This window comes from Carlito syrichta, unplaced genomic scaffold, assembly GCF_000164805.1.
Source record: "Carlito syrichta isolate Samal-C Ts95f unplaced genomic scaffold, Tarsius_syrichta-2.0.1 Scaffold126411, whole genome shotgun sequence".
NCBI classification, from domain to species: domain Eukaryota; kingdom Metazoa; phylum Chordata; class Mammalia; order Primates; family Tarsiidae; genus Carlito; species Carlito syrichta.
The window spans coordinates 260,524-288,260 of NW_007070507.1; the positions used below are offsets into that span (position 1 = coordinate 260,524).

General features: G+C 48.0%; 1 protein-coding gene across 1 annotated transcript in view; it reads left to right on the plus strand.

The window, feature by feature from the left end:
• NPHP4 (nephrocystin 4) overlaps positions 1–27,737 on the plus strand; it is a 125,034-nt gene that overhangs the window by 74,026 nt on the left and 23,271 nt on the right. The window contains exons 11-16 of the mRNA XM_008048580.1: positions 9,959–10,020; positions 10,296–10,454; positions 11,100–11,210; positions 12,697–12,845; positions 13,011–13,202; positions 13,691–13,878. Coding sequence (XP_008046771.1) covers positions 9,959–10,020; positions 10,296–10,454; positions 11,100–11,210; positions 12,697–12,845; positions 13,011–13,202; positions 13,691–13,878 — 861 coding nt within the window. The remainder of the gene's footprint in view (positions 1–9,958; positions 10,021–10,295; positions 10,455–11,099; positions 11,211–12,696; positions 12,846–13,010; positions 13,203–13,690; positions 13,879–27,737) is intronic.

Below are 27,737 nucleotides of genomic sequence, written 5' to 3' on the forward strand. Positions count from 1 at the left end.
CCTTCTGGTGTCTACTGAAAGCCGTAGGTGATGTGTCTGTCCAATAAAACTCTACTGACAAGCACAGATTGCAGGCTGAATGTGAGCTGTGGGTCATAGTTTGCAGGCCCCTGATCTGTAACTTTCTTTTTTGTCATGTCTTTATTAGGAGGAAGTGGTTCATCTTTTTCTGTGCTTTCAAATAGTTTAAGCAAAAGGCAAGACCTGTTTCTTGAAGGTCTGATAAAACTTCCCTGTGAATCACCAGGAATCTGATGCCTTTTGAAGGGATTTTTTGACAATTAAAATTTTTTTTGATGGCTATAGGTCTATTTCAGTTTTCAGCCTCATCTTGCATTAAGTTTTGGGGTATATATCCTCTAGAAAAATGGTCAGCTTCATTTGATTTACAAAGATGGTGGGATAAAGTTATATCTAACCTAAACATTCTAATTTGGATCTATGATTAGGTTTCCTTTCTCATTCCTAATATTTTAGGGAGACTCTCTTTTTTAGTCTGGCTTATTAGAGGTTTGTGTATTTCATTAGTCTCTTCAAAGAATCAGCTATTGATTTTACTTACTGGTTCTTTAGTTCTTTATTTTTAGATTTCTAATTTTATCTTTCATTTAATTAATTTAATTTTATATGCTTTTATCTTTATTAATTCTATTCTTTTAATTTCTTCGAGTTTTAGGAAAGCTGAATGCTTATTTTATTTTCCTGTATCTCATATAATAATAAAAACAGTTAAGGTTCTCAGTTTTCTTCCAAGTACATCTTAGACCTCATTTCGTAGGTTTTGATTTGTAGTGTTATTTCCTACATTGTGGGCTTCAGTTTTTGCTTCCTTTTTTACCTGGGATTTAGAAGTGTTTTAAAATATTCCCACATTGCATAATATGTATCTGTTAAACTCTTCTTGCCCTTTCTTTGTTTTTTTTTTTTAAGTCAGAGTCTCACTCTGTCGCCCAGCCTGGAGTGCAGTGGCATGCTCACAGCCACCCCAGCATTGACCTGCTGGAATCAGGTGATCCTTCTGCCTCAGCCTTCCAAGTAGCTGGAACTACAGGTACACACTACCACGCCTATCTAATTTTTTGATTTATTGTAGAGACAAGGTCTCACTAAGTTGCCTGGACTGGTCTCGTACACTTGGGCTCAGGCAATCCTGTCGCCTCGGCCTCCCAAAGTGCTGGGATTACAGGGTGAGCCACCATGCCCGGCCTCTTCTTGCCCTTTTTTACAGAAGCTTCTCATCTGTAAAGCTCAGCTGAGGGGCTTCCACCCCCAGCATGTGTAGACACTGTTGTTCAACCATAAGCCATGTGTTATCTATATTCCTTTCTCCCCCTCTCCCCCTGTTCTTAGTTGTATATTAGTCAGATTTGCTGTGGTAACAAATAGTGCCCAAACTGCGGTGTTTTAAAACAGTTTTATTTCTCACTCTTGCTGCCTGTCTATTGCATTGGTGGCGGCTTTACTCAACCTGGTGACAGGTGCTTGTCTGTCTTGCATACTGTCAGCCTGCGCAGGAGGGAAGGGGAGGGCTCGAGGGGATCTTGTGCCATCAGTTAAGGCTCTGGCCCAAAAGGAACACTCATTGCTTCTCCCACCTCAGTGGCGAGAGCAGCAGTGTGGCCCTAGTCACAGGATGGAAACTGGCCTGCCTCACGCCTGGACAGTCAGAAGATGCAGGTGTTTACTCCATACTGAAGGCTACTGTGGAAGCAGGGAGTTCTGGCCCATGGTAAAGCATCCAGTACATATTTGTAGAGTAAATGAGTTAGTTAGAACGCTTTTGTGTACAAGGGACACAACCAACTCAAAATGGCTTAAACGAGAGGGAGCTTTTTGGCTCATACGACAGGAAAGTCCGAGGTAGAGCGTCTCTCTGTCTCTTTCTCCCATGTTCTTGTCCCCTCCCCTTTAGCTCTCCTGTCTTCAGTGTTGGCTTCCTCCCAGGTAGAATTTCTCCTGTGGGACCCTGGGTGCTCTAAGGCAACCCCTGGGTTTAGGAATCCCAACACAAAGGACCATGTTACTCAGTTGCTTCCTCAGTCTGCTGTGTCACTTGCCTTTACCCTGTAATGATTGATAGGAACAGGAGTGGGGACGGTTGACCCTGGGTCACACACTCTATCTGAGTGTGAGGGTTGGGCCCACCCCCAGCTGTATGGTTAAGTGCTAGGAGGATGATTCTCCAGAGGAAAACTGTCAGAAGAGAGGAGGATACAGGATGGGCGAAACTGGCAGACAACAGTTGCCTCATAGATTGAGGAGTCTAGTCTCCTATTCTGAGTTCTGGGGTTTTCCCTGACACTCTGCTGTGTCTGCTGCATGGTTGTGTTCCAGCTCTGACCAGCTTTTTCTACATGTTGTTATCAGCAAATGAGTAGACAGAAGTAGGCCCTGCTACTTTTCCTGCTATTTGAGGAGGAGAACGAGTGAGAAGTGGCCTGTCCTCCAGAAGCCCATTGTCCAGACTGCTGGGTGGGAAGCAGGGCCCTGGCGAGAGAGACAGCAGGAGGCCAGATGTGCATGGGCTCAGGCGAGTGCCATTGAGGTTCAGGGAGGGAGGCCCCCCAGAGAGGGCTCCCTGCAGAGGCAGCTTGTTTTGGGGCTTGTGCTTTAGCCTGTGACAGTGCAACAGGCATCTTTGTGGTGATGCCCAGGAGATGCCTCAGGGATTGTTTTCTGTGTGCAGTGCATGGCAGCAGCAGTTTGACTTCTTAAGATGCAGAGCTTTGGGAACACACACTTCTAGTTCTTCACCAGAAGATTTACTGTTATATCCTTGGCAGAAAGGAGTACATTTTGGTTACTGGAGGGATCAGGAGTTGAACGGTTGTGTGATGTGTTCCAGCAGCATAATCTATTTGTCAGTTACTGTTTGGGGACCAGCGAATCTGCATGAATGGAGGCTGAATTCACTCGGCCTATTTAATTTGGATTTATGGCTACATTCATGTCACATTAATAGGATCGCTCTCAGCCCAGGTTCCAAGCATTTGAAGACATTGCCTCTCAAGTCCCAATATAAGAAACTTAAATATCCACTAGTGTTTAACTTATGATGGAAACTTTTCACACCTCAGTATTTTACCAACTTATATGGTTCCTTTGGAAATCTTAATGATATGTGGCTGTCACTTTAAGTGAGGTACTTGGGCTCTCTGTTATGAATAGTCCTTTTTATTTTTCCAGTAACATTGCAAGGGAGCAAAAGTCCATTGTCACCTACCACGAAAGTGTATGCATCGAGCCACTAGAGGGCACTCGCTCTTCATTTTTTGTAACTTGGAATTTCCCTGACCCATATTTTGCTTTGAAATGTTCTGGCGGTGTCCGAATTCTGGTTTGTTTACTTAATAGATTTGAAAACAGCTGTGTAGAAGGGGTCGTTGCACACACATAGTCGTGATGTTTCCCACGACACGGGGCGTGAGATGCTTACCGTGGCTGTGCCTGCTGTGCTGCCAGCTTGTCTGGAACATCCCCCCGAGAGGCAGCCCCTTGCCACGAATCAGGGCAGCTCAGTAAACTCCACAGCAGCAGGGGAGCGTCCACGGCTGCTGAGGAGTTTTCTGTCCCCCTGTAGCCAGGGCGTGAAGCTAGTGGGCAATGTGGAATGTGTTTTGCTGGAGAACGTTGGCAAGAGAGTGGGTCAGAGCCAGGCTTTGACGAGGGAGAAGATGCTTCTGAAACTGACTCTAGAGGCAACCCCAGTGTAGGTCTGGCAGGTCCCGGAACCACCCACCCCACTTGGGCCTGATAAACCAACAAGGGGCAACCCTGTTCCTTGGCTGCCTGTGCTCTGAATTTGTGCAGCAGGGGGGCCCATGCCACAGGTCATCGACATGTCCCTTCATTTCTGCTCTCTTCCCATTCCTGTGATCAGAGTCCTAGGAAGGATAACTTCTTACCCACACATGGTGAGGAATAAGTCTTTCAAACGGCTCTGCCTTATGAATTCCGAGTGTCTGGAGTACCACTAAATACTGATTAATCCTTGATTTTCAGTCTGGTGATGGGAAGCTGCTTTTCCCAGTCTTTCTTCAAACCCCGGGGACTGCGTCATTAACTGCGCTGACCCCGTCTTTCCCTTCCCTTGGGGCCAGCTGTTTACCCTTCTCTGTAACCTGGCCACACTCGACCTCCAGGGTCCAGGCCAGGCCGTTCCCTGCCTTTGGCCTGAGCAGCTGCAGGTTGCTAAACAACAGCATCCTCCCACTACCCAGGACTTTTCTCTCCTGCCGAATCGCTGACCTTTTAGTGCAACATAGGCAGCTTTGCTCCACTGAGTAGTTGGTTCAGCAAAAAAGCATTTTCCTCTGTTTATACCCCTCACCCAACTCGCCTGCAGCTCTCCTTGCTCAGTCGCAGTCATGGCAGCCACTGGCAGGCTCAGGAGGACAGCTGCGCCTGGGGTGGAGGGCTCTGTCACGCTGTGTGGGCCATCTCCTGCTCAGGCAGTGGACCGCAAGGGGGTGGTGCTGCGGCAAACCCATCCACGTTTCCCGAAGGGACGCAGGTGGCCTCCGTGCATTTTTCCTGATGTGTTGAGGGGCCTCTCTTCTTTCTAGCCTGCAAGAATATCTTGATGAAGGCCACTGGCATCTTCTGTTTAGCTGTTGACTTTCTCTAGACCTGGCCCTGGCAGAGTGCAGGCACCTGACAAAGTATTTGTCAGATACATGAGTCAACGAACATAGGAAAGTAAAGGTAGGGGCAACCCCTTCGGGCCCCCTCCCGCCATGGGAGCTTTTCTCTCATCAATAAATCCTGCTTTCTCACCTTCCGGCTGTCCGTGTCCCTCATTCTTCCTGGGCATGAGGCAAGAACCTTGTCCCTGAAGAGCTGCAAATGCAGTAGACATGCTGATTTGAACTGTATTAAAATTTTAAAAATTCAAAAGAAAAAAAAGAAAGTAAAGGTGGTAAGGCCACTGCCCTTCCTCATGCTTCGTTTCGAGTTTTACTCTTTTTATGCCAGTGTGACTTGCAGATTGACCAGGGCATGGCTTGAGGGGACAGATGGCCACTCAGTGAAGCCCTCGGTCAGGAGATAGATACTATGGCCCTGCACCCACCCGTGAAGTCCCCTCACACTGTTGATGCTTAGCCAGTTGGGTGAGGTGATGCTGGAAGTGAGAAGGCAGCGGACAGGAAGCTACCCCGTATCTCCGTTCCGATTCCTGCCCGTGACTTCCTGTGTTAGAGCCCTGGACCTGTGGGTAACAGCTTGGCTGCAGCGGCCCCTCCTCTGTCTGTGGCTGTGGTTTGAGTATTACTATTCTGAGTAATAATGTTCCTTTTTCTTTTCTAACCAACATCCAGGACTGTCTCCCTGGGGGTGGGAGGAGGAAGAATGCTGGGGAACGCTGGCCCCTGTGGCATGTCTGAGCATTATTTCCTCCCAATGTAGCCCTTGCTGTTCGACTTGCCCATGTGGTGTCTGAGAAGGCGGACCTGAGAAACGTGCCCTTTCTAGAGCGCAGGGTGAACTTGAGCTCCCATGCTCTTGCAGCCCCCTCCAGGAAGAATGCGGAGAAAGCATGATGACATAGGTCTTCGTGTGACCAAGTGGCCATGTGGCAGCCCGTTGGGACCAGAGCTCAGTGGAGCAAAGCTGCCTGTGTTGCAATAAAGGGTCGGCACTGACTCCGCCTTGCCTTCGGAGGTTCGCATTGTAGTCAAATGCAGGGCTTGTGGACTTGTGAGACTAAATTGACAGAAAAGTGGACAATTGAGATTTTGTTGGCAGCAGTTTTCAGCAAGTGGAGACAGATTGGAGAGTAATACAGTGTCTGAGAAAATGAATCTTCAGACAGGAGGCGAAACCTGCTGCTCTGGAAATGTGAAGCTCATCCGTTGTCTCGAGCAACAATATGGGCAGATCGCAGTTGGCTCTGGGGTTGTGGGGCACTGCCAAGGTAGCCCCTTCCTGCTCTTTTTGGGTCTGGCTCTGGGCAGCTGCGGTGTACTGGTGACACCACGGCATCCGGGACCCCGCTGGCCCCTGAGTGTCTCGGAGTGGCTGTGGACAAACTGTTTTGGCTTTTCTGAGCTCTTTTTCTTTTTGTCTGGGTTACTTACTTGAAACCGGAGTCATGTTGGCTTGGCCAGGTGCCAGTTCCCACCTCCCCGTGAAGGGGCCCGCCCTCTGCTGCCAGGCGGCGGGGGGCGGGGCTCGGGCTCCTGTGGAGGGCCTCACTTTTCAGGTCTGCTGACGGGGCTGCTCGTTCAGCCGGGAGCACCTTCAGGCTCTGGCCAGGACGTAAAAGTACACCTGATAATGAGCATGAATTCCAAAATCCACTTATTTGAAATTGCACAAGTAACATATGAATATGTGCTTGTGAGCGTGTTGACAGATATGGTTATTGCCCCTTCACGTGCCATACTGTTCTATGACTTTCAGTGAATTTGCCAGCTTACCTGCCTACATAGGTGGTTTTCTTTTCATTTTTTCTTTAATGTCGTCGACCAGAAATGAGCCACAGAGACCAACTCTCCACGGCAAAGCGTATATTTGGGAATAGCGAGGGATTCTAGGACATGTGTGCTGCCTCAGACCATAGGCGCATCTGTGGGGTGGGGTGGGGCAAAGGCGGAGAGTTCAAAGACAAAAAGAGATGTCCTTGGAAGCTGTCTTGGGACAAAGACCATTGCTTCTGGGGGCTGGTGGCAGGAGGTGGTGTCAGCTCATTAGGAGGCAGCTGTCCTCAGGCCAGGGTCCTGGGCAGGCACCCTGTCTGGAGCCCTGTGGGTTGGAGACATTTCCTGCAGGGTTCCATCACAGGCCCATGTGGAGGAGAGCCCCACCTTCACAGCCTCTGGGTTCCATGTTGTTAGGCTTTGCCAGAAGTGACTCTATTCTGATAATATATTTATTCAATCTGTGGTAACTTCCACAGCGCAGATGGGGTGACCCAGGCAGTTTGTTTACTTGCTCTGGCCACCTTTGTCACTGACTTTGTCTGCCTTCCAGGTCAGCATATGGCCGACCTCCTGGCTTCCAGTTGCTTCCATGCTCTGTGTGGGGTGTGCTGGGTTTTCTTCAGGTACTTCTGTTTCCAGGAGTACCCAATTTGCTTTTGCTGTTTGGCTATTTGCAGCTGTGCTGCTATGGATGACCTTGTACATGTCTTCTCACATGCGTGGGCATGGTGCCCACATCCCGAGCACACACGCATGCGGCCTAGTTCATTTTGCTGACCCACACGGTTCTAGGTCCAGTCATGTTCTGTGGTGGAAGTTGGGCTTCCCTGTCAGACTCCGGTCGTGGCCTTTGGGAGGGATGAGGGACCCACACTCACTGGGAAACTTGGGGGAGGTCGAATGAGTGCTCCCGGAGGCGCACTCATTTTCATTAACATGAGAAGATGTGAAGCCCAGTCGTTTTGTGGTTTGGTTGCATTTTCCCTTGGTCTGTGCTTTGCTGGGACATGTGTTTGGAGCCCTCTTGGCCAGGGCTCTTCAGTGGGTGTCTTTTAAAATGGCTGCCAAAGACTTGTTTTGGCCTGTGTTACTCTCTTGGAAGAAAAAAATCACCTGAGTCATGATATAAAGAATTACCCGAGAAAACATACTGCACAGTGCCCACATCTGAGACTCCACAGTGCTGTGGAAGTGTTGGCGTGCTTCAGGGCTCGACTTTCCTTTCAGACTTTACTCCCCCGAGGATGCACAGTGGGTCTGCTGTGAAGGGCTGGCTTTCTCTTACTGAAGATAATGGAACCATTTACTGCAATTTTTCCTCATTATCAAAATCAGCCCATGGTGTTCGGAGTCCCCATTTAGGTGGAACCGAGGAGAACTCCACTTGCTGCTCCCTGTTTCATCTTTTAGGCGGCTTCAGGGAGGGGGCTGGGCAGTGGGCTGCTGCCCGGAGCTCTGGAATTGTCTGCATAAGGTGCTCAGGGAATCTGAGAGGGTGGGCTCCTCATCTGCGCTTTGCTCCCATGAGATGACACTTTTCTGGGGAGACGAAGCTTGCTGGGTGCTTTGCTAACTCCCTCTGAGGGACCTGAGCTTGTTTCTGGAATCTTAGGCCCCTCTGGCAAGAGGATCTCGGCATTCCTTGGGCCCACTGCCCAGGGGGTGGCTGGACTGTGAACTGTGCCTACGGGGCTGAGCGGTGGGATCCTTTGAGTTCCCTCTGGCCCACCTCCACTGCCTTCCCTGCACCTGGGCCCCAGGCCCTCAGCAGGGTCTCCACCAGATCCCTCAGCCTGGGAAGAAACTGCAGCACTTTCTCAGGTGGATTCTGGAAGCTGCCGAGAAGGCCTGGTGATGTGCTGGCCCTGATGGTTGCAGCAGTGCTGGGTTTAGGGCGGTGCCTCATGGATTCAGTTCCTCCCTGGTAGATAGGCTTTTTGCTGTTATTTTTGTTGCCATCAGAGTGGAACAGGAAGTACCTGGGGCATTCTCCATCTGGGCTGCCCAGTGTCTGGCATCATTGCCCTCTGAGCCTTTGCTCAGTCAGTGGGTGTCGAGTGCCTGCCCCATGCTGTGGGCCATGGGCATCCAGGATTCAGGGGACGGGTGAGGGATGTATTTCCTCTATTTTCCAGGCAGACGTGACCATGTGGGGGCTTTGGAATGAGAGACCACAGGGGAGGGCGGGAGGGCCTGGTGGCTGGCAGCATGAGGCTGACAGGAGGTGGGGCAAGGCCATGGGGGGGCGGGCCCGATGGCTTAGAGGTCCTGGTTCTCCTGGAGTCTGACGGGGTGGCGTCCATTCACAGTGGCCAGAGTCCTGTCTTCATAAAGGGAACGTTCATGAGCCAGGCAGGGCATGGACTTGGGGGCTGGAGATGGGCCGTGGGCTTCAAGGCAGCCAGGCAAGTCACCTGCAGGGAGTGCCTAGGGCGCACATCACATGCTGGCCACACCCTGGCCTCCGAGTGGGCGGAGGTGGCCCCATCAGGATGGGCATGGGGTCTACTGGCTGGGGCAGCCCCACTGTTGCTTGGAGGTGGTGTCATGTGGGCAAAGGCACATGGCAGCACGTGGAATGACCGGAAGCTGAGAAAGGCTGTGGACACGCATGTAGTGGAGTGGGTCTAGCAGGCCCCAGAGACTTGAGTGATGCCAGAGGATCCATGTGCTGAGGAGTGGTGTCTGAGGAGTCCTGGGGGCTGCCTGGACCTTGAGGCATCTGGGTGGTCCAGGGAAGGGGCCTGGAAACAACACCAGCACCCACCAGTCCCTCCAGGGGGTCTTTGAGCTGAGACAGGGCTGGGCAGGCACTGATGGCTCTCACAGGAGAAGGCTGCTGGTTCTCAGGCGGGCACCCCTACTCTTGGGAATAGTTTTGGTCCTGTTAAGATCAAAGGCTGTTCTCAGCTCCTGCTCCAGGGGCACCACTTGAAGGATGGGCCTCACCTCTGCCTGGTGGGCCACTCTTGCACCTGGTGTGAGCAGGGCCGGAGAGCAGGCATGTTTAGTGGGTGGGGCTGAGAGTCTGGCTGACTGTGTCTGCTCAGGGAAGTTTCTTATTTATAAAGTGGCCAGCTGGCCCATGCCAGGGAACCCACCAGACCAGGCAGACATGAGACCCCAGCTTTCTCAGGGCGGTGATGTGTGAGCATGTAAAAAGACTGAGAAACCAGGAAAGCACATTTGAGAACTCTAAGTGTCTGCAAAACATCCTGGCTCAGTAAGACCCCACGACCCCAGAAGGAGAGACTCCTGCAGAGGGCAGGAAGCAGCTCCTCGTCCCTCACGGCAGGCTTAGCTCAGGGTCCGCTCTCTAGGCAGCGACTCATCCTGTGGACGCTGAGCATCCTGAGCTTTCGGGTCGACCAGCGTGGCTGTGGCACTCTGAGTGGGAACCGCAGGAAATGCCGGCTGAGCCTCAGTTACAGACGAGATGGAGAAACGTGTCCCGGCCTGACTCTGGGGGCTTAGGGACCACTGGACCCTGCAGAGGCTGATGGGCCCCCACCCCTGCTCCTTGTGCTTCCTCCCAGGCCCGCCAGCATCAGCACCCCAGGGTCTCGCTACCATCCAAGACTCGCCTGTGGGACCAGGGGTAAGTTCAGGCCCGATGGGGTCTCTTTCAGCGGGGTAGATTTCTTGAATGTTCTGTGGGGCCTACTGACTGTGGCGGGGTGCCACCACTCCTCCCAGCCTGGACATTTGTGGCTTCCCGCTGTTGCGGCTTCCCGCTGTTGTTAACGGTGTCCGCAGGTTACATGTCTCAGCGCCTCCCTGGCAGTCATCTAATGGTGGCGACTCTTTCAGGACTGAATAACCTTTTTTTTTTCGGAGAGATACTGAGGTGGTCTTTACCCTCTTCACTCTCAGACAGATTCTGCCAGGAGAGGCACCTGGCTGCCACTAGTGTCCAGCGGAGCTGCCAGATACCCCGGGCCCTATGGGCTGAGCAGCCAGTGGTGGGACAAGGCCACTGCTGAAAGACGCAACCTGTTGACAGTTGCCTGTCAGGTTGCAGATGTCTCCATGGTGCTAGGGTTTCCTGTGTGGGAAGAAAGGCTTCTCCAGCCTTGCTGTCCCTCTGGAGTCCTGAGTGGCCTGAAGCACTTGCCTGTGGCTCTAGCCTGCCTCGGCTGTGTGATGTGGAGCGAGGTCAGAGGTGGCTTGTTCTGCCTGAGGACTGTGTCTACTGGTGTCACCCTGGAAATGGGCTTTCTAGAAAAGCTGAATGATTCTGTGTCCAAGGCAGTTTCCAGGAAGTGGCCTTCTTGTATAACATGCAGCGTGGTAACTAGACCACATGTGAAGATCACATTTGCCCAAAGATGCATGTCCACGGCAGCCTCCCAGCCTGCCTGAGGTTGTTTCTGCCTTACGCTGAGTGTGGGGGCTGAGGGGAGCCGTACAGACCCCCGTGGTCTTCTCTGCTCCCCAAAGGTGCTGCCGGGGTCCCCGTTGCTTCGCGTACCCCCTCATCTGTTCCTCAGCCCCTCCTCATACATTGAATCCTTCTCTCCAGCACCTCATGTGGACCAGCTGCTAATGCTGACAGCAAATGTCCCAAGAGACTGTGGGTGCTGGAAATAGAGCCCCCGGTGTGGGCCAGCGTGCGTGGGGCTCTGGGAATTGACTGGGCGCCTTGGCCCATCTCACCTGTGCTCTCTTTCCTTCCAGCTGTCGCTTTCCCAGCTGGTGGCTTCCACGCCATCTCCGGCTCAGCGCCGCTCAGCCACGCACACTGTGCAGCAGCAACCAGACAACTCTCAGCCCTCTGTGGCCTTGGCAGTAAGTACACTGCCCATTGCCCACCACACCTTCCACCAGAGTGGCTCCGCAACTCCTGGCTTCTGTGGAAGTCTGTGAGTTTTTGAGCTATGCTGGTCCTCAGGTGGCAGAGACCGTGGTGGGTTCTCTGTGATGGGGGCTGTGGGATGGGGTGGGGGTGGCACCACTTACTTTCGTACCGAAGATAGTTGCCACAGTTCTTTCTTGGAGGCCATGGAAGAATGTGGCCTGGAAGTTCTGACCACAGTGCTTTAGGGTTAAGTCTGCCCAAGAAGACAGGGTTAAACTGCCCTTATAACTCTGCAAGTGAAAGGGCCAGGAGGTGCAGCTGGAGCTGGAGGCAGAGGCTGGGGCAAGCCTCTACTCCCAGAGTCCTCCCTGTGTCCACAGCTATCGGGGGATTTGTGGAGTCCACATCTGGACACAGGTAGAGCTCATGGCTGAAACAGGCTGGTGTCCCCATGCCGGGGAGCTCACAGAGCTTGGCCCTCAGAAGCTGACTGGTTCACCCGCAGGCTACACCTCTGTCTTAACTGGACGCGTGTGAGGAAAAACAGCTCCTTCTAATTACTTGTTGGAATGTACTCCTTAGACCTGGAGTCTATGATGCCTTATTCTAAAACATGTCTGGAGCCCATGTGCTTGAGAAGAGCTGGCCTGTCGTTTTATTCTTGGCACTGAGGCATGGTGTAGGTGACCCCTGGCTATGTGATATCCCTGGAACTGAAACAGAAAGCTTGAGATTCAAGTTTGAGAGAGAGCAGTCCCAACCCCAACATGGCCCACATGTGGACACATGACTGCTGCCTTGGAGGGAGGTAGCAGGTGGATGACAAGTGGCGGCTGGAAAGGTTGGGGTGTGGGCACAAGGAAGACACACCACCCAAGGCTTGTGCCACACCGCCTCTCTGAGGAACTTCGTCTTTCTGTTCTGTAAACACGTTTTTAGTTGCTATTTTTTGTAGAGGCAAGGTCTCACTATGTTGCCTAGGCTAGTCTTAAAATCCTGGGCTCAAGCAGTTCTCCTGCCTTGGCCTGCCAAAGTGCTGGGATCACAGACGCGAGCCACAATGCCTGGCCTGTAAATATGTTTTGATATGAATTCAGTGTCTCAGATGTCAGATCTCACCCACAGTACTGACCTGCTCATAATGTTGGTGACTCCTCCTCATTGATTCTGGACTCAAATTGGGTTGCCTCGTGAAATAAAGGGCACCCAGTTAAATTTGAACTTCAGATAAGCAACAAATATAATATTTTTTTCATATAAGTATGTCCCAAACATTGCATGGGATATACTTATACTAAAATTATTTATTGTTTACCTGGAATGAAAATGTGACTGAACTGCCTGTATGTTTATTTGCTAAAGTTGACAACCCCGCAATAGCACTTCATCGATAGTCCCCTTAGATCTGAGCATCCTTGGTGTTGCAGGGTGGGATGCTTATTGGCCTCACCTGGAGGCCCTTGTTTTGTTCAGCAGGAGATTCCGTTGGAGGGCAGGGTGTCTCACCTGGAGGCAGACCTGAGCCAGACTTCCTCAGTCTTAGAAACGGCCATTGCGGAGCGGCTGCGGGAGCTGCCATTCACACCTCTGCATGCCCCCATTGTCTTGGGAGCCCAGACCCGGAGGTGAGCTGTGGGCCTGGCAGGGGTTGGGCCAGGCACGTAGGCACGTGCTGGCGATCAGCTGTTGGCCCTGTTGCACGGCAGGCTTTCCCCAGGGAGGCATGCTGGCAGTCCCTGCCATCTCTGCTGCCCTTGCTTGGGAACTGGCTGAGGGTCTTTCTGCTATAGTTCGGCAGGTCAGCTCTCAAGGGCCTCCATGGTGCTCCTGCAGTCCATTGGCTTCCCCGAAGTCCTGGACGCCAACAAGCAACCAGTCCAAGCTGTGAATCCTACAGATCCTGTGAAGTTCAACCCTCAGAAGGAAGAATCGGATTGTCTACAGAGCAATGAGATAGTGCTGCAGTTTCTTGCCTTTAGCAGGTACCTTCTTAAGTATGCTGCCTGTTTCTATCTGGCTTTCCCATTTCCTGTGCTGAAGAGAAACTTTGATGAGGTTCTAGCCTGGCAGAACTCTGTTCAGGTCTTAGTAGATTAAGGAATGCCATCTGTTTTTATTTTATTTTGGCTAGGATCCACCCAAAGCCATTCTAAACGCTGTGAAAACTGCTTTGTCCGTTCTTCTGTGGTCCTTAATTAAAATGTGGTTAGCGTGTTGCCCAGTTCTCAGATACTGGCATAACTGAGAGCAGTGTTCTCCAGCCCAGAGTGTCCTTGTACCTGAAGGGGACTGATGTCCGGCCAGCTCACTAAGAGCACAGCAAGGCTGTTCATGTTGGTGACTGCAGCAGCCTCCCTCCCGCTGCCCCAGCCACTGTGGTGCCCAGACCATCTCCCTGTGCAAGTGCTTGTCTAAACCCTAGGTCTGTGCTGTGACTCCTTGATTAATCCAAAGCTGTTGTTGGATTCAGAGTGTCCCCAGACTGCCGAGGACCGTCATGGCCAAAGACTGTGTATTTCACCTTCCAGTTCTACCGTTTCCCACCTGCAACAACACCACGGCTGCAGCTGCTTGAGCTGGAGGAGACTCAGAAGGGCAGGTCTGGTTCCCTGTCCCACATCCTGGTTCCCACGAATAAAGATGGCTCCCTTGATGCTGGTGAGTGCTCTGCATGTGGTGAAGGCAAGACAGCCTGCGCTGAGCTTTTTGTGTAAATTGTAAATTTTATTATTTAAATAATTATACTGTGGAAAATTTGAAAGAATAGTGTAACGAATCAGTGCACCAAGCACTCAACTCCAGCAGTTACCAACTAGATCTCAACCCAGTGTCCTCTCCCAAGCCAGGGTTATTTTAGAGCAAATCCCAGACATTAATTTCTTTTATGAATATCTGAAAAACTGAGGATTCTTTCTTGAAAAACATAAGCTCTGTAATATTTTTCCACCTAAAAATTAATAATTCCTAATATCATCAAATACCTAGCCAGTGTTGACATTTCTGCAGTAACCTTGTAACATTTCTTTAATAGTTTGTTCAAAAATAAGGTCCATGCATAGTCATGGAATAGTGTGAAGCTTGAGTTTCTGTGGAGTTGCTGCCACCACACCTTGTCTCTGTTTTGTCTTTTAAATGCATTTGTTGAAGAAGTCACATTGTCCCTGGAGTGTCTGTCTCGTGATCTGGATTTTGTTTTGTACCTGGTGGTAATGTTTAACATGTTCCTCTCTCCTGTCTTGTCTTGTAAACTAGAAGTTAGGTGTAGCTGTGTGATCAGATGTGTTTTGATTTCGGCAAGGATTCTTTGTAGCAGGTGATGTACACACCATCGCTGCCACATGGTGATGTCTGGTGGCTTCTTTTGTCAGCAGCACTGACTGCTGCCGACGGATCCATGGCTTCATTGGAGGTGGCATAGTGGTGGTATCCCTCTGCTAGAGCGCCGCTGTCAGCAGGAATGCTCTGAGACCAGAAACTGCCCTCAGCAACTGTTTACCTTGAGGCACAGTTCACATGGGGAAGGCAGGACAGCGCTTGACTCTTCTCCTTTCTTAACTGAGTTTCCAAATGATGACATGGCTCCCTGGCACCTGTCAAGGGTGGGAACCAGTGACTTTTTTTCTTTTGGTATCATTGGAAACGGATGGATTTAGACAGCAGTGGATGGAAGCATACCTGACATGTTGGTGTTTTTGTCGGTGGTCAGTTTTTCCATCTTGGTCAGTGACATGGCTGGTCAGGGACTGAGCAGGTGTCTGAACCACTGCGGCCTCTTGAGGTAGACAGTGACAGGTGGGAAAATGTATGTTAAAATGCTGACCCCAGATGGAAGTAGCTTAACGTTAGCATTTAGCAACAGAGACAAAGGCAGATACAGTGCCAGGATAAGGGAGGCTATTGCATAATTACCAGGAAAACAATTTCCTGGGAAAGTAAGCAACTCTGAATCTATGAACAACCAACATTCATAGCCTCCAAATATAAAGGAAAATGTGATGGACTTATAAGGAGACATTGACAGAAACCCATACTCCTAGGAGATTTTGACACACCTCTCAGTAAATGGATAGATCACGCAGAAACAAAGTAATGAGGATGTTGTAAAATATAGTTTTAAAAGGTGTTCTTAGAAAACCTATACACCCAATTTAGAGAATATTATTTTCAGGCATACTTTGAAACTTCATTCATGTGTATATTGTTTAAGCCTCTAAGCAGGTGTCACCCTATACTAAGAGAATCAGTATCAAATCTGATTTTATGGCATTCTCTACCCCTAATGCCACAAGGTCAGAAGTCATTACTCCATCTCCAGCAAACACACTGAAATACTGTTTCTTTGGAACTTTAAAACAAATTTCTAATTATTCCATGGGTCAATGAAGAAATCAGAATAGAAATGACTAATTATTTAAAACTGAATGACAAAATAATACTGCATATCAAAACTTAGGAGATGTAAGTAAAATTGTAATTAAAGGAGAATTTACAGTTTAAATGCCTTTGTTGGGGAAGAAGGAAACATCCATTAAGACAAGGCTCCTCAATACCCAGGCCATGGACTGCACAGCAGGAGGTGAGTGGCAGTCAGCAGAGCCCTACCTCCTATCAGATCAGCGGTGGCATTAAATTCTTGTAGAATCCTATTGTGAAATGCAGTGTGCATATGCATGGGATCTAGGTTGCCACTCCCCCTTTGAGAATCTAATGTCTGATGATGCTCCCTTCTCCCGTCTGTGGAAAAATTGTCTTCCACAAAACCAGTTCCTGATGCTAAAAAGGTTGGGGTCTGCTGCCTTAAGATACTGTCTTAATTGTTTAGCTCAAGGAGTTTGGGTATTAAAAACAAACAAAAAACAGAATAAACCCAATAAAGTAGAAGAAAAGAAATTTAAAATGAGTGTAAATGCTTAGAAGGCAAAGAAACAAAGGGCAGCTCAGCCAGATGGCTGGTGTGGGTCACCAGGTACAACAGGTGCTGCTCCTTGTTTCTTGGCCAAAGTCACAATTGGCCCCGAGAGGAAGCTGGGGGACTTGCAGTATATTTACTTATGATGAGCATTGTGGGAATGTGATTGATGCCTGCCCCTGATGTGGATGAACTCTGATGCCAGCAGAGATCAGCTGGACAGAGCAGGCCTTGCCCCCTGGGCCAACCTTGCCTCCCTGCATGCCTGAAAGCACTTCTAGGACTCTGGCATCCTCTCCTCCTGTGGGCAGATCTGCAAAGAAGAAAGTGGGGAGGAGTGAGCAGCCCAGGCCCTACCCTCTTCCCAACCTCAGTCAGATGAGCTGAGCTGCTGTTGCCCTGAGAGGAGCATGGACTGGGCAGATGGAGGGCACAGGAGGCCCCTCCGCATGGAGGCGTGGCGCCAGGGGAGGGTGTACCCTGCATCATTTCTCCAGTTGGGTTTTATCAGCTCACTGGCCTTGACGGGGGCATGGCCTTTGTCCTTGGAGGAGGTGGGTCATCACCAGGGCAGTTCCAGCCTTCCTGGGATCACTTCTCCTAAGCCAACCGTCTTCCCTTTGTCAGTCCTCCCGTGACTCTTGGTGAACAATTCAGTGTATGTCCCCAGGAGGCTGGGAAGTGGATCCGAATAGTGCGTTTATATACGGCTTCTCTGCACTCACTGCTGAAAACTCAGTCCCTCTTCTGTTTCCCATCCCTGGTTCTGTTCAATCATTTTATCCAGCATAGTTCATCAGAGGTTCTGCAGTAAGGTTAAATGGCAGCATTGAGATCATTCAATAAAAGGCCAACCACTTAGATAGGCTTCTGACTTGAATATAAGCCCCTTTCCATGATGCATTTTCCAGAGAGAAATTAAAGTCCCCAAATTAAATTTCCTTGCAAGTTGAAGTCCAAAGAAATTAAACTCCAAAATCAAATTTTCTTGTCATTATGAGTTAAAATTCAAAGTCCAAAATTCTTAAGTTAAAGTCAAGAAAAAGACACCAATTCATTTCAGTTTCTTACGCAATTGAGTCTCTGCCTGGATCTAGGTTTCCTTCAGCAGCCTCAGCTTGGGAGGGGTCCTCCCCGGGTGGGCAGAGTTCCTTGGGCCTGGGAGGTTATAACAGTTCAGCATTGAGTCTCTCGGGAGCCTCACTTAAAAGATAGTTTTTATTGGTGTTGAAATCTAACCTGTCAAGTGCTCAGATTGCAAGTGTGCAATTAATGATTTTTAAAAAATTAACAGATTTTATTTATTTATTTATTTTGTTTGTTTGTTTTTGAGTAGGAGTCTCACTCTGTCACCGAGGATGGAGTGCAGTGGCACGCCCATGACCACCGCAGCCTCTACCTTCTGGGCTCAGGTGATCCTTCCGCCTCAGCTTTCTAAGTAGCTGGAAGCACAGGCATGTGCCACCACACCTGACTATGTTTTTGATTTATTGTAGAAATGAAGTCTCTCCATGTTGCTTAGACTGATCTCGAACCCCTGAGCTCAGGCAATCCTCTCGCCTTCGCCTCCCAAAGTGCTGGGATTACAGGCTTGAGCCACCACATCCAGCCAGATTTTATTGTTTTTAGAGCAATTTTAGACTTACAGAAAAATGGAAAAATGGAATGGATAGTACAGAGTTCCCACAAGTCGTCACCCTCATAGCCTCCCCTGTTATTATTAGCATTTTGCATTGATGTGGCACATTTGTTACACTTGATGAACTAATATCGATACATCATTATCGATACATAATTAGTTTACATTAAGGTTCTCTCTGCATTATACAGTTTGTGGCTTTTGACAAATGCATGTGTCATGTATCCAGTGTGATGGTATCATACAGAATAATCCTACCACCAAAATGCCCCCTGTGTACCACCTCCTCATCCCTCCCCTTCTCCTTGGCGCCACAGATTTTCTTGCTGTCTCGAGAGTTTTGCCTTTTCTAGAATGTCGTGCAGTTGGAACCATACGGTATGGAGCCTTTTCTGACTAGGTTCTTCCACTTGGCAATGTGCATTCGAGGTTCCTCCATAGGTTTTTGTGACTTGATAGCACATCATTTCTCTTTATTGCGAATAATACTCTGTTGTATGGATGTGCTACAGTTTATGTCTTCACTTATTCAAGGGCGTCTTGTTTTTTTTTTTTCCTTCCAGTTTTGGCAATTTTGAATAAAGCTGTTATGAACATTTGTGTGCAGTATTTTGTGTGGACATACATTTTTAACTCATCTGGGCAAATACCAAGGAGTATGATTGCAGGCTCGTTTGATAAGAGAGTGTTTATTTTTGTAGGGAACCACCAAACAGTCTTTCAAAGTGGCTGCACCGTTTTGCATTCCCACCAACGATGAATGAGTCCCTATGCCTCACATCCTTGCCAGCATTTGGTGTTCTGGATTTCAGCCATTCTGGCAAGCGTTTGGTAGCATCTCATTGTTCTGTTTACTTGCAGTTCTCTGATGGCATGTGCCACCAAGCATCTTCACATGTGCTTCTGTGCCATCTATGTATCTTCATGCGATGTCTCTTTTTTTTTTTTTGAGTTGGAGTATCACTCTATCACCCAGGCTGGAGTGCAGTGGCCGCTCCTGGCCACTGCAGCCTCGACGTGCTGGGGCTCTGGGGATCCTTCCGCCTCAGCCTTCCAAGTAGCCAGAATTACAGGCACACGCTACCATGCCCGGCTAATTTTTTTCTGATTTATTGTAGAGATGAGGTCTCACCAAGTTGCCCAGGCGGGTCTCGAACCCACGGGCTCAGGCAATCCACTCACCTCAGCCTCCCAAAGGCGTGGGGTTACAGGTTGAGCCACTGAGCCCGGCTGTGATGTCTCTTTAGATACCTGAACAGGTGTCTTTGTGTGTTTTGAATGCAAGTCCCTTATCAGATATTTTCCCCCAGTCTTAGCTTTTTCTTTTTTAAATTCTCTTACCAATATGTTGGGCAGAGCAGAATTTTGTATTTTTAATGAAGTTCAGCTTATCAGTTATTTTTCTCATGGATTGCGCCTTGGTCTTGTGTCTAAAAAGTCATCGCCGAACCTGATGCCACCTAGATTTTATTCTGTGTGCTCTTCTAGGAGTTTTATAGTTTTGTGCTTTATGTTTAGTCTGCGATCCATTTTGAGCTAACTTTTAGAAAAAGTATCCTTTTTATAGAGTGAACTTGTCTTTGTAACTACCGCCCAGTCCAGATGGGCTCTGGAGAGGGTGCACAGGCCTCCTCAGCCCATGCCCTCTCCACAGTCGTTAACCTCCCACAAGGGAGCCACTGCTTCTCTGAAGTCTGTCACTGTTTTCCCAGTTTTGCTCATGTTTTGGAATTTAGGTGGGATCATCTTTTGTGTCCTCTCTTGGACCTGACTTTCTTGCTCAGCTTCATGCCTGTGAGGGCATCCGTGCTGTCTGCAGTAGTAATTTCTCCTTTTTCTTGGCTGTGGAGAAGCCCAGAATCTGAAGATTCCACGAGTCTATCCATTCAAGCAGATGTCTGCGTTGGTTCTGGCATTTGGCTCTTTTGAACAGTGCTACCCCAGCATCCTTCTGGGGCACATGGACTTTTTTGCTGGGGATGTGCCGGGAATGGATTGCTGGGTTGGGGCAGCACAGGCGAGCTTCAGTCAATTTGCCAAGCAGGTTTCCCAGGCCTGTGCCAGCGTACACACCCATCAGCAGGAGATTGAGTGCCCGGGCTGCTCTGTGTCCTTGCCAGATGCATGGTGGTTGCTGGGTTCCTTCATTTCTTTTGACCGTCTTGGAGCAGAGGTGTCTCACTGTAGCTTGTGTTGCCCTGACTAGTGACACTGAACCTCTTCCCCATGCCTTAAGGATGTCCTCTTGTATGAGGTGCCTGTTCAGGTCTTTGTGTTCTTTGTGTCCATTTTCTTTTGTGTTCTCTGTGTGTGTGTGTTTTAATTTGTAGGCATCCTTTATGTATCCTGATCACAGGTACTTCAGATATTGTGAATTGCGAATATCTTCCCCCATTCTGCAGCCTGCCTTTCAACTTTGTTCATGGTGTCTTTTAGTTGACGGTCGTTTTTCATTAAAGTTGTTTCTTTATCAGTCTTTTCCTTAATGGACAGATTTCCTAAGCTGGATATAAAGAGTAGTTTGTCTCCACAAAATCTTTGTAATACATTGCTGTGCTGTCTTCTAGAAGCTTTATTTATTTACTTTCCTTTTATATTCAGACCTAGAATCCCTCTAGAATTGATTTTTTGCATGTCGTGCGAGGTGGGATCAGAATTCATGACCTTCATTTAAAGAATCCAGAGAGTTAATAGGACATGCGAGATTTTAAAAGCACTGGCCTCATACCCACCAAACTTAGGAAACAAGCTAATTCCAAGGCCTTGAAGAGTTGTTCTAAATAAATTGTGCTCCCAGAATCCAACATTTGATATTGCCAGAGTCGCAGGGGTGTCTGAGTGGGTCAGGGTGGACAGGAGAAGCTTTGCCATGCTGTTGTTGTGTCTTCCTGGCAGGGACCCACTCACAGAGAGTAGCATCCAAGAAGTTATCTTCCTGGAAGTGCACTTCGCAGGTGTGTGCCAACACTCACCTCTTCAGTCCAGGGGGTGAAACTGCAGCCTCCTGCTCTGAAGCTTTTGGAGTCTATGCTCCTGGGCTCCTTGGGACAGTGGCTTTTCTCAGTCATTCAGTGTTGAGAGTAGTGTTTCTTCCTGTCAACTCCTCCTCTTCAGGAGAGGGAGGTGCTTCTCGCGTTTCCGCACCTGTTCTACCCCTTTTGGGAAGGTTCTGCCGAGTTTTCGGTGGTTTAATTTGCTTGTGTGGTTCCCATCCTCTACCACGTGCATGGTGCCCCATTCCTTTGCTTGTGGCCTGGCTTTTTTTTTTCACGGCATGTTCCTCTTGGTGTTTTTGTTTTGTGGGGTCTTCCTCATGTGAGAACAGAAGTCGCTGCATTCTTGGCCAGCCACGAGCTTCTTTCTACAGGATGCTGTTCTACACGTCATGCATCTGTTTCCCCTGAGTGGGCTCTCCCGTCCCAGAGGCAGCCTCTGTCAGCTCAGCCTCCAGTCCTGTGCTAGGCCTTGCCTAACTCTTCCTTGGTGATCTCATCTTTCCTGTGCTTCCTCCAAGAGCCTTCATCTCATATGTCCCCACCTACGGAAATCATGCTTGTACGCTGTGAAGTACTTGCTTTAACTACTTGTTTATCTTTTTTCCTTCTGAATCATTTGAAAGAAAGTTGCAGACATGGTAACACTTTGCCTCTAAATACATAACATGCATCTCTTAAAAAAATTAAGATAATTAATAAGAACTTTATAGTAAGATTTGCCATGTATCTATCCCCATATGTATTATGTTGAACCGAAATCTAATCCAGGTTCATGTGCTGTATTTGTAATTATTTACTCTAGAGACATACAGTCCCCTGGATTCTTTTCCAACGACCTTGATTTTTGAAGGGAGCGGGTGAGTTGTCTTATAGAAGGTCTCAAGCTCGGTGTTCATCTGGTTGTTCCCTTGTGCTGTTGTTGGGCTTGTGGCTTCACCTCCAGTAGTTCTTGTGCACTGGGCGGAAGGGCTGGAGGCCCTGTTGGATTCTGGATTTGGCAGGAACACTTCATTGTGGGGCGTGCTTCATGTGCCATCCCCTTGGGATGTGTAGTGTCATGCCATCTCATTGGCTAATTAGTCTTCTTGGTTCCCACGCCCAGATTTCTTCAGTGGAAGCGTTGTTCCCTTTGCACAGAGTGAAGAATTCTTAGGGCTGTTCTTTGCCTCCATGTAAACATCATTCCCAGGGCCTTCCACCTCCTTCCTAACACCCCTGACTGAGCTGTATGTGGGTCAGTTAATTAATGGGCATTTTCTGATGGTAGTTTTAAAAATTCTGTCATTTGGGCTGCTTTATTAGCTGACATTCTATTAAAAAATAACTTTCCCTTATCAACAAAGGATGAAGTACATATACATTCTCCAACAAAAGGACATATGTTAAATGAATTTTCTTTAACTGCTGATTTTCAGGGTATGGAATTGGAGTAGTCCAGTAGTGGTAATTGAGGTTCAAGATGTCTGGGTTTTTGTTCTGTCTTGTGGCTCTCACTGTGATTCTCTTGGATTTTTTTTGATGCATTGTATTGCTTTCATTCTTATTTTCGACGTGCAAATTTCTCCTTGTTTGCCCAGAGGGAAATCTTCAGGTGGATTTGTGGTGAGTTTATGTTACCTGCTCTGATTGGCCTTTGGGACAGTTCTGGGACAGCACATGTCCCTGGCTTACCTTATGCTCTCTATGCCTGAGACCAGGGTCTGGTCCCCCTGAGTGGGGTAGGCTTTTTGGAACTCAGAGTCTGGAGTGCTTCTGACTCTGCATCTTCTTACTTTGAAGCCTTTCCCTGGGAAGGGCTGGGAATATGTATGGAAACATGAGTTCACACTGATACTTCTAACGCAGATTGAGTTTTTTCTTTATATTTCCTTATTTTGTTTTCTTCTGACTTATACTGGAAATATGGTTTCTTATACTTATTTTACCTTACAACTCCTATAACACGTTTTCATAATTACACTGCTGTTGTTGATATTGACAGTCCACATACCGGTGAGGTGCAGATTCTTGACATTCTTTTTTGTCTCAGGTTCTGTCCTGCTGAGGGTGTAGTTGATTTAGTGTGACCAAAGCTCCCAGAATGATTCCTTTCTCTCTGTGGAGCTGTATTGCCAGTTTCAGTACGGCTCATTTGTTTTAATTTGTTTCAATTTTATGTGTGCTTTCCTTCCTTTTTGATTTTTTTTTTGGAATATTTACATGACTCCAAGTGTAACACCATAGCACAGTGTGCCTGCTGGACTCCTGCCAGTCTCATGCCAGCCTCATCCCCTCGGGCCCACCTCTCCCACTCAGCCTCTGGTGGTTACCAGGCTTATTCTCCTAGTGTTTTCGATTATTTGTCTTTTTCAAAAATAAGCAAATATCTATATTTTATTTTCTTTTATTTCTCAGGCAATAGGTAGCATATCAAATGTACTCTTCTGCCTTGCTTTGTGCAGTTAACTTAATGCCAGGAATTTCCCTCCATGTGGAAATCATCACATTCTTCTCTACTGCACAGTGCTCCCCTGGGCGGATGCTCTGGAATTTATTTAGATAGTCTTTTGCTCATGGTTGTTGGGTCATTTCTAGTATTTTGCTATCTCAGATAACGCAACAATGATAACCTTGTGTTTCTGGTTCTAGAAGTGGGATTCCAGAAGTAGGAGTTTCTGTGGTGTTGATAGACACCACCTCACACCGCCCACACCATGTATCTGTGTGTGCTTCTGTGCTCCACTGGTGATGCCTGGGGCCTCATGCCTGACCCTCAAAATGAATTGTAGACACTGAAATGTTTACAGTCTCATAGGTGTGAGATTGATTTTAGTGTGATTGTAATTTGCATTTCTCCTACAATGAGTGAAGCTGAGCATCTTTTATATTTGTCTTTCTTTATCTGCATACTTCTGTCCTTTTTTTTTTCTTCCATTTTTCTTTCAAGTTTTAAAATAATTTATTTTTGTCATGTGTTTGGGGGAGCTCTTTATTAGGGAGATTAATCTTTGGGCTATAATTTGGAAATGTGTTTTCTTATGTTGTCATTTGTCTTTTTACTTTGCTTATTGTGGGTTTTACTATGAAAAGGTTTTGTTTTTGTGTAGTCTAATATCTCAGTCTTTTCTCTTACTACTTCTAGATTCTTGAGTTGTGGTAGATAGGCTTCCTCTTCTGCTCTGTAGAGAGATGTGGGTGTTTGTTCTTCTCCAGGTCTTGGAAGCTTCCTTTTTTACATTGAGATTTCTGATCCCTGCAGTTTATCCTGCTGTATGGTGGGGGTATGGATCCAAGATTATCTTGTTTCAGATATTTATCCAGTTGACTCAGTGCCCTTTAATAAAAAGTCCATCCTTTCCCATGTGAGTTGAGAGCCATTCTTATTATATACCAACCTTTTTTACATACTTGGGTTTATTTCTGGATTTTTAATTTTGTTCTGTTGAACCAGAGGTTGACAAGCTGTTTTTTGTCAAGAGCCATATGATAAACATTATAGGCTTTCTGGGCCACTTGTGGGCTCTGTCACATTTTCTTCTTTTTGTTTACAACCCTTAAAAAATGTTCAAAACATTTCTTAGTTCGCAGCTGGACTTGGCCCTCAGGCTGTGTTTGCTACCCTCTGGACTGTTAATTTATCACCTTGAGCAACCACACCGTTTCATCAGAGGTAGTTTAGTTCTTTTTTATTTTCAGTAAGGCAGGTCCACCTCTCTCTTGTTGTTTTTCCTTGCAGCATTTCCCTGGATTTTCTTGCTTATTTAGTTTTCCATAGAAGCATATTGGTATCTTTGTTAGGATTCTGTTAAATTTATGGATTGCCACAGGAGAATTCACACCCAGATGATAGGAGAGGTCCTATCCAGGGACAAGGACCTTTAAACCATTTGTTTATTTCTGCTTTTGTGCCTTTCTGAAGAGTTTTAAAGTTTACCTTATGTAGATTCTGCCATTTTCTTGTTTTCTAATTTATTAAATTTTTTATTTATATTTGCTGTTTTCTTCTTTCTCCTTCCTTTTTCTGTATTCTTTGTTATTATTTTCCTAATTTTTTGAGTTGCCTAATTCATTTATCTGATTTGTTTTTATGGATGTACAGTATTCAAGGCTATGAATTTTCCTTTGATTACTACTTTATGTTTTGTTGATACTGATAAGTAATGTTTTCATTATTACTATTGTTTCTAGAAATTCTTTTTTGATTGTTTCTCCTGACAGAAAGTGACTTATGAGTAAGTTGTGAATTTGTTTTTTTAAACATTTTGTTGTTAATTTCTAGCTTATTACATTGTGTTCAGATAATACAAATATCATTTGTATTATTTCTATTTTATGGAGTGTATTTAGGATTTTTTGTGGCCTAATATACAGTCAGTATTTTTTTGTTTTTTGTTTTTATTTGTAGAGACGAAGTCTTGCCAAGTTGCCCAGGCTGGTCTCGATCCTCTTGCCTCTGCCCCAAAGTGCTGGGATTACAGGTGTGAGCTGCTACGCCCAGCCAACAGTCAGTTTTTTATTATTGTTCCAGTTACACTTGAAAAGATGTATTCTCTGTTATTGGGGTACTCAGTGTTAAGATATGTATTGGCATACTTTCGACCTTATGGATGAGCTGTTCTAGTCTTCTATCTCCTTACTCATTTATTGTTTACTGGATCTGTCTTTGAATAGAAAGTGATTAGTTTCTACATTATTGTGTTTTTGTCCATTTCTTCTTGCATCTCTAGACTTCCGCTTTGTTATTTGGTGCATAGATATTCACGGCTGCTATACATTCATTATGATTTATGGCTGTTAGTATTGTGAAGTGTCTGCCATCTAGTGGATGGTGAGTACTTGCACAGAACAGGTGTTTGTGAGTCATGAGGAGAGGTGGAGATTGAGAAGAGGGATGGACAGGAGAGGGCCGGACAGCCAGGGAAGGAGCATCCTCCAGACTTGGACCCGGGAGTGGGGCTGGGCATAGAAGGCAACTAGGCTTCCAAATGTCTGGGACATGCTGCTTGTGAAGCAGGTGAGGGAGGTGGGCTGGGAAGGACAGTGCCACTACCCACTGGGCGTCTGCTCTTAGTTCAGTCAGGGTTACTGTCATCGCAGGCTACTGCCATTGCACGCTTCTGAGTGGGTGGAGATGACACAGGGGTCTTTGGGCAGGTGGTCTGGCAGCACTAGAGGACTGTGAGGAGCTCGAACCTCAGGGTGGCCACTGAGGAGCCATTTGTCTCAGCTGGACTCGGGGGAGAGGTGTGAGCCTGCAGTAGGAAGAGTTGGGAGACCTGGACTGAGGGGCCTGTGACTGCCCAGACCAGGACGGCCCCCTTGCCTGGCATGCCCCTGCAGGAGCACTTGGCACACCATCAGCTCTGGGCTCAGTGGCTGTCTCTCTTCTAGACTCTGAGCTTTGTGAGGGCAGAGACCCCGCCCATCTTATCCTCACATGTTACCACGTGAGGGTGTGGTCAGGGATGCTGAGTGGGTGATTAGCAGTAGTATTAGAAGAACCTGGCACCTGCTGGGATGTAGTGGTGATGGAGTGGGGAGCCCCCCAGAGGGGGAGGATATTGGAGGAGCTGGCTGAAAGAGAAGATAGCCCCATTGGGATGTGCTGTGTTTGGGGCACACCTGAAACTCTAGGAAGGTGTAGGAGAGGCTGAGGCGGGATGCCGAGAGCACCCAGGTGTCATCTGGGAAGTTGGCCCACAGAGGTCTGACTGGTGTGGTGGGATTGGCCCAAGCCACTCCTTTCTCCACAGCCCAGGTTGGCTCAAGTCATGTTTGGGCCTGGACGGTGGTGCTCATGGGTCTTTGTTCCAGGGCTCATGGCTCCTCTGAGAAGCGTCATGGGATCCCATTGAGACATGGATGTGTCCTGAGCTCTCATAAGATGCCAGAGCCCTCAGAGCTGGCCAGTGGCACCAGGGCAGGGGAAGGGGTGCTTGGTCTCGTCACCTCTGTGATGCCATTCTGGGGACATGCCTTTCATTGTGCGATGCTGTTGCCAGCTCCTTCCTGGTCTCTGTCCTGATTCCTTATGTGCCTTCCTTCTTTGAGATGCCCCTTCAAGTTCCCACAGTGGCCGACGCTGGGGCCAGGCAGCTGGTCCTCACCCTGTCTCCCCTGGGCCCACCTTAGGACCCCTCACTCCCCACATCCCCTTGGTTCCCCTGTCCCGCCATATGGCACACACTCCCTGGCTGAGGTGGCTGGTGCTGGTGAGGAGGACCTATGGCCACACAATGTGGCTCTCAGCCTGGCATGGGCTTGGCACTGGCGGGGCTTAGGACACATTGTTCCCGGAGCGTAGGCCCCTGCTCTCTGCAGGCTTCATAAATACTGTTACCGTTATCGATGGGAAGGGAAATAATGTTGTTTTGAATGTGCTTCCCTGCTCCGCTGTTCCTGTGTTCTGACTAATGATGATTTCAGTGGCATTTTTGTCAATTTAGAATGACTGATAATGCCACCTCAGGAAGGTGAAGCAGGTGCTGCAGTCCAGTTCCCTGCTCACAGGCAGCCTGATGACCAGGAGCAGACCCCAGGAGAGTATCCGGGACCCTGAGGCTAATGCTGTCCTGTGTTAGGGAGGGAGGGCGTCCTGGCTTCCTGGCTTCCTGCATGGTGTGTCTGAAGCCCGATCTCGTGTCTGAAGCCCGATCTTGTGTGGGCCTGCCTGTGTGTGAGGAGCACAGTGTTGACAGTGCATGTAGACTACATTTTCCCTTAAATTCTGTGTGCCCAGACTGATAAACTCCCCAGGGAGCCCCAGGGAGGGCGTTTGCTCCCATTCATCATCGCTGTTGTACAAGGACTTGGGGAAACCATAAATCTTATTTTGGGCGTTGATGGTGTATGTGGGAAAGAAATATAGTCTTCTGACCATGACTCTTCATTTTGTTAATTTGGATATTTTATGATGTTTTTGATTAATGTGTTTATTAGCTGTAGCTATGATGGAAGCAGAAGTTAGTAATCATGACCAGAGCAGGACGCTCCT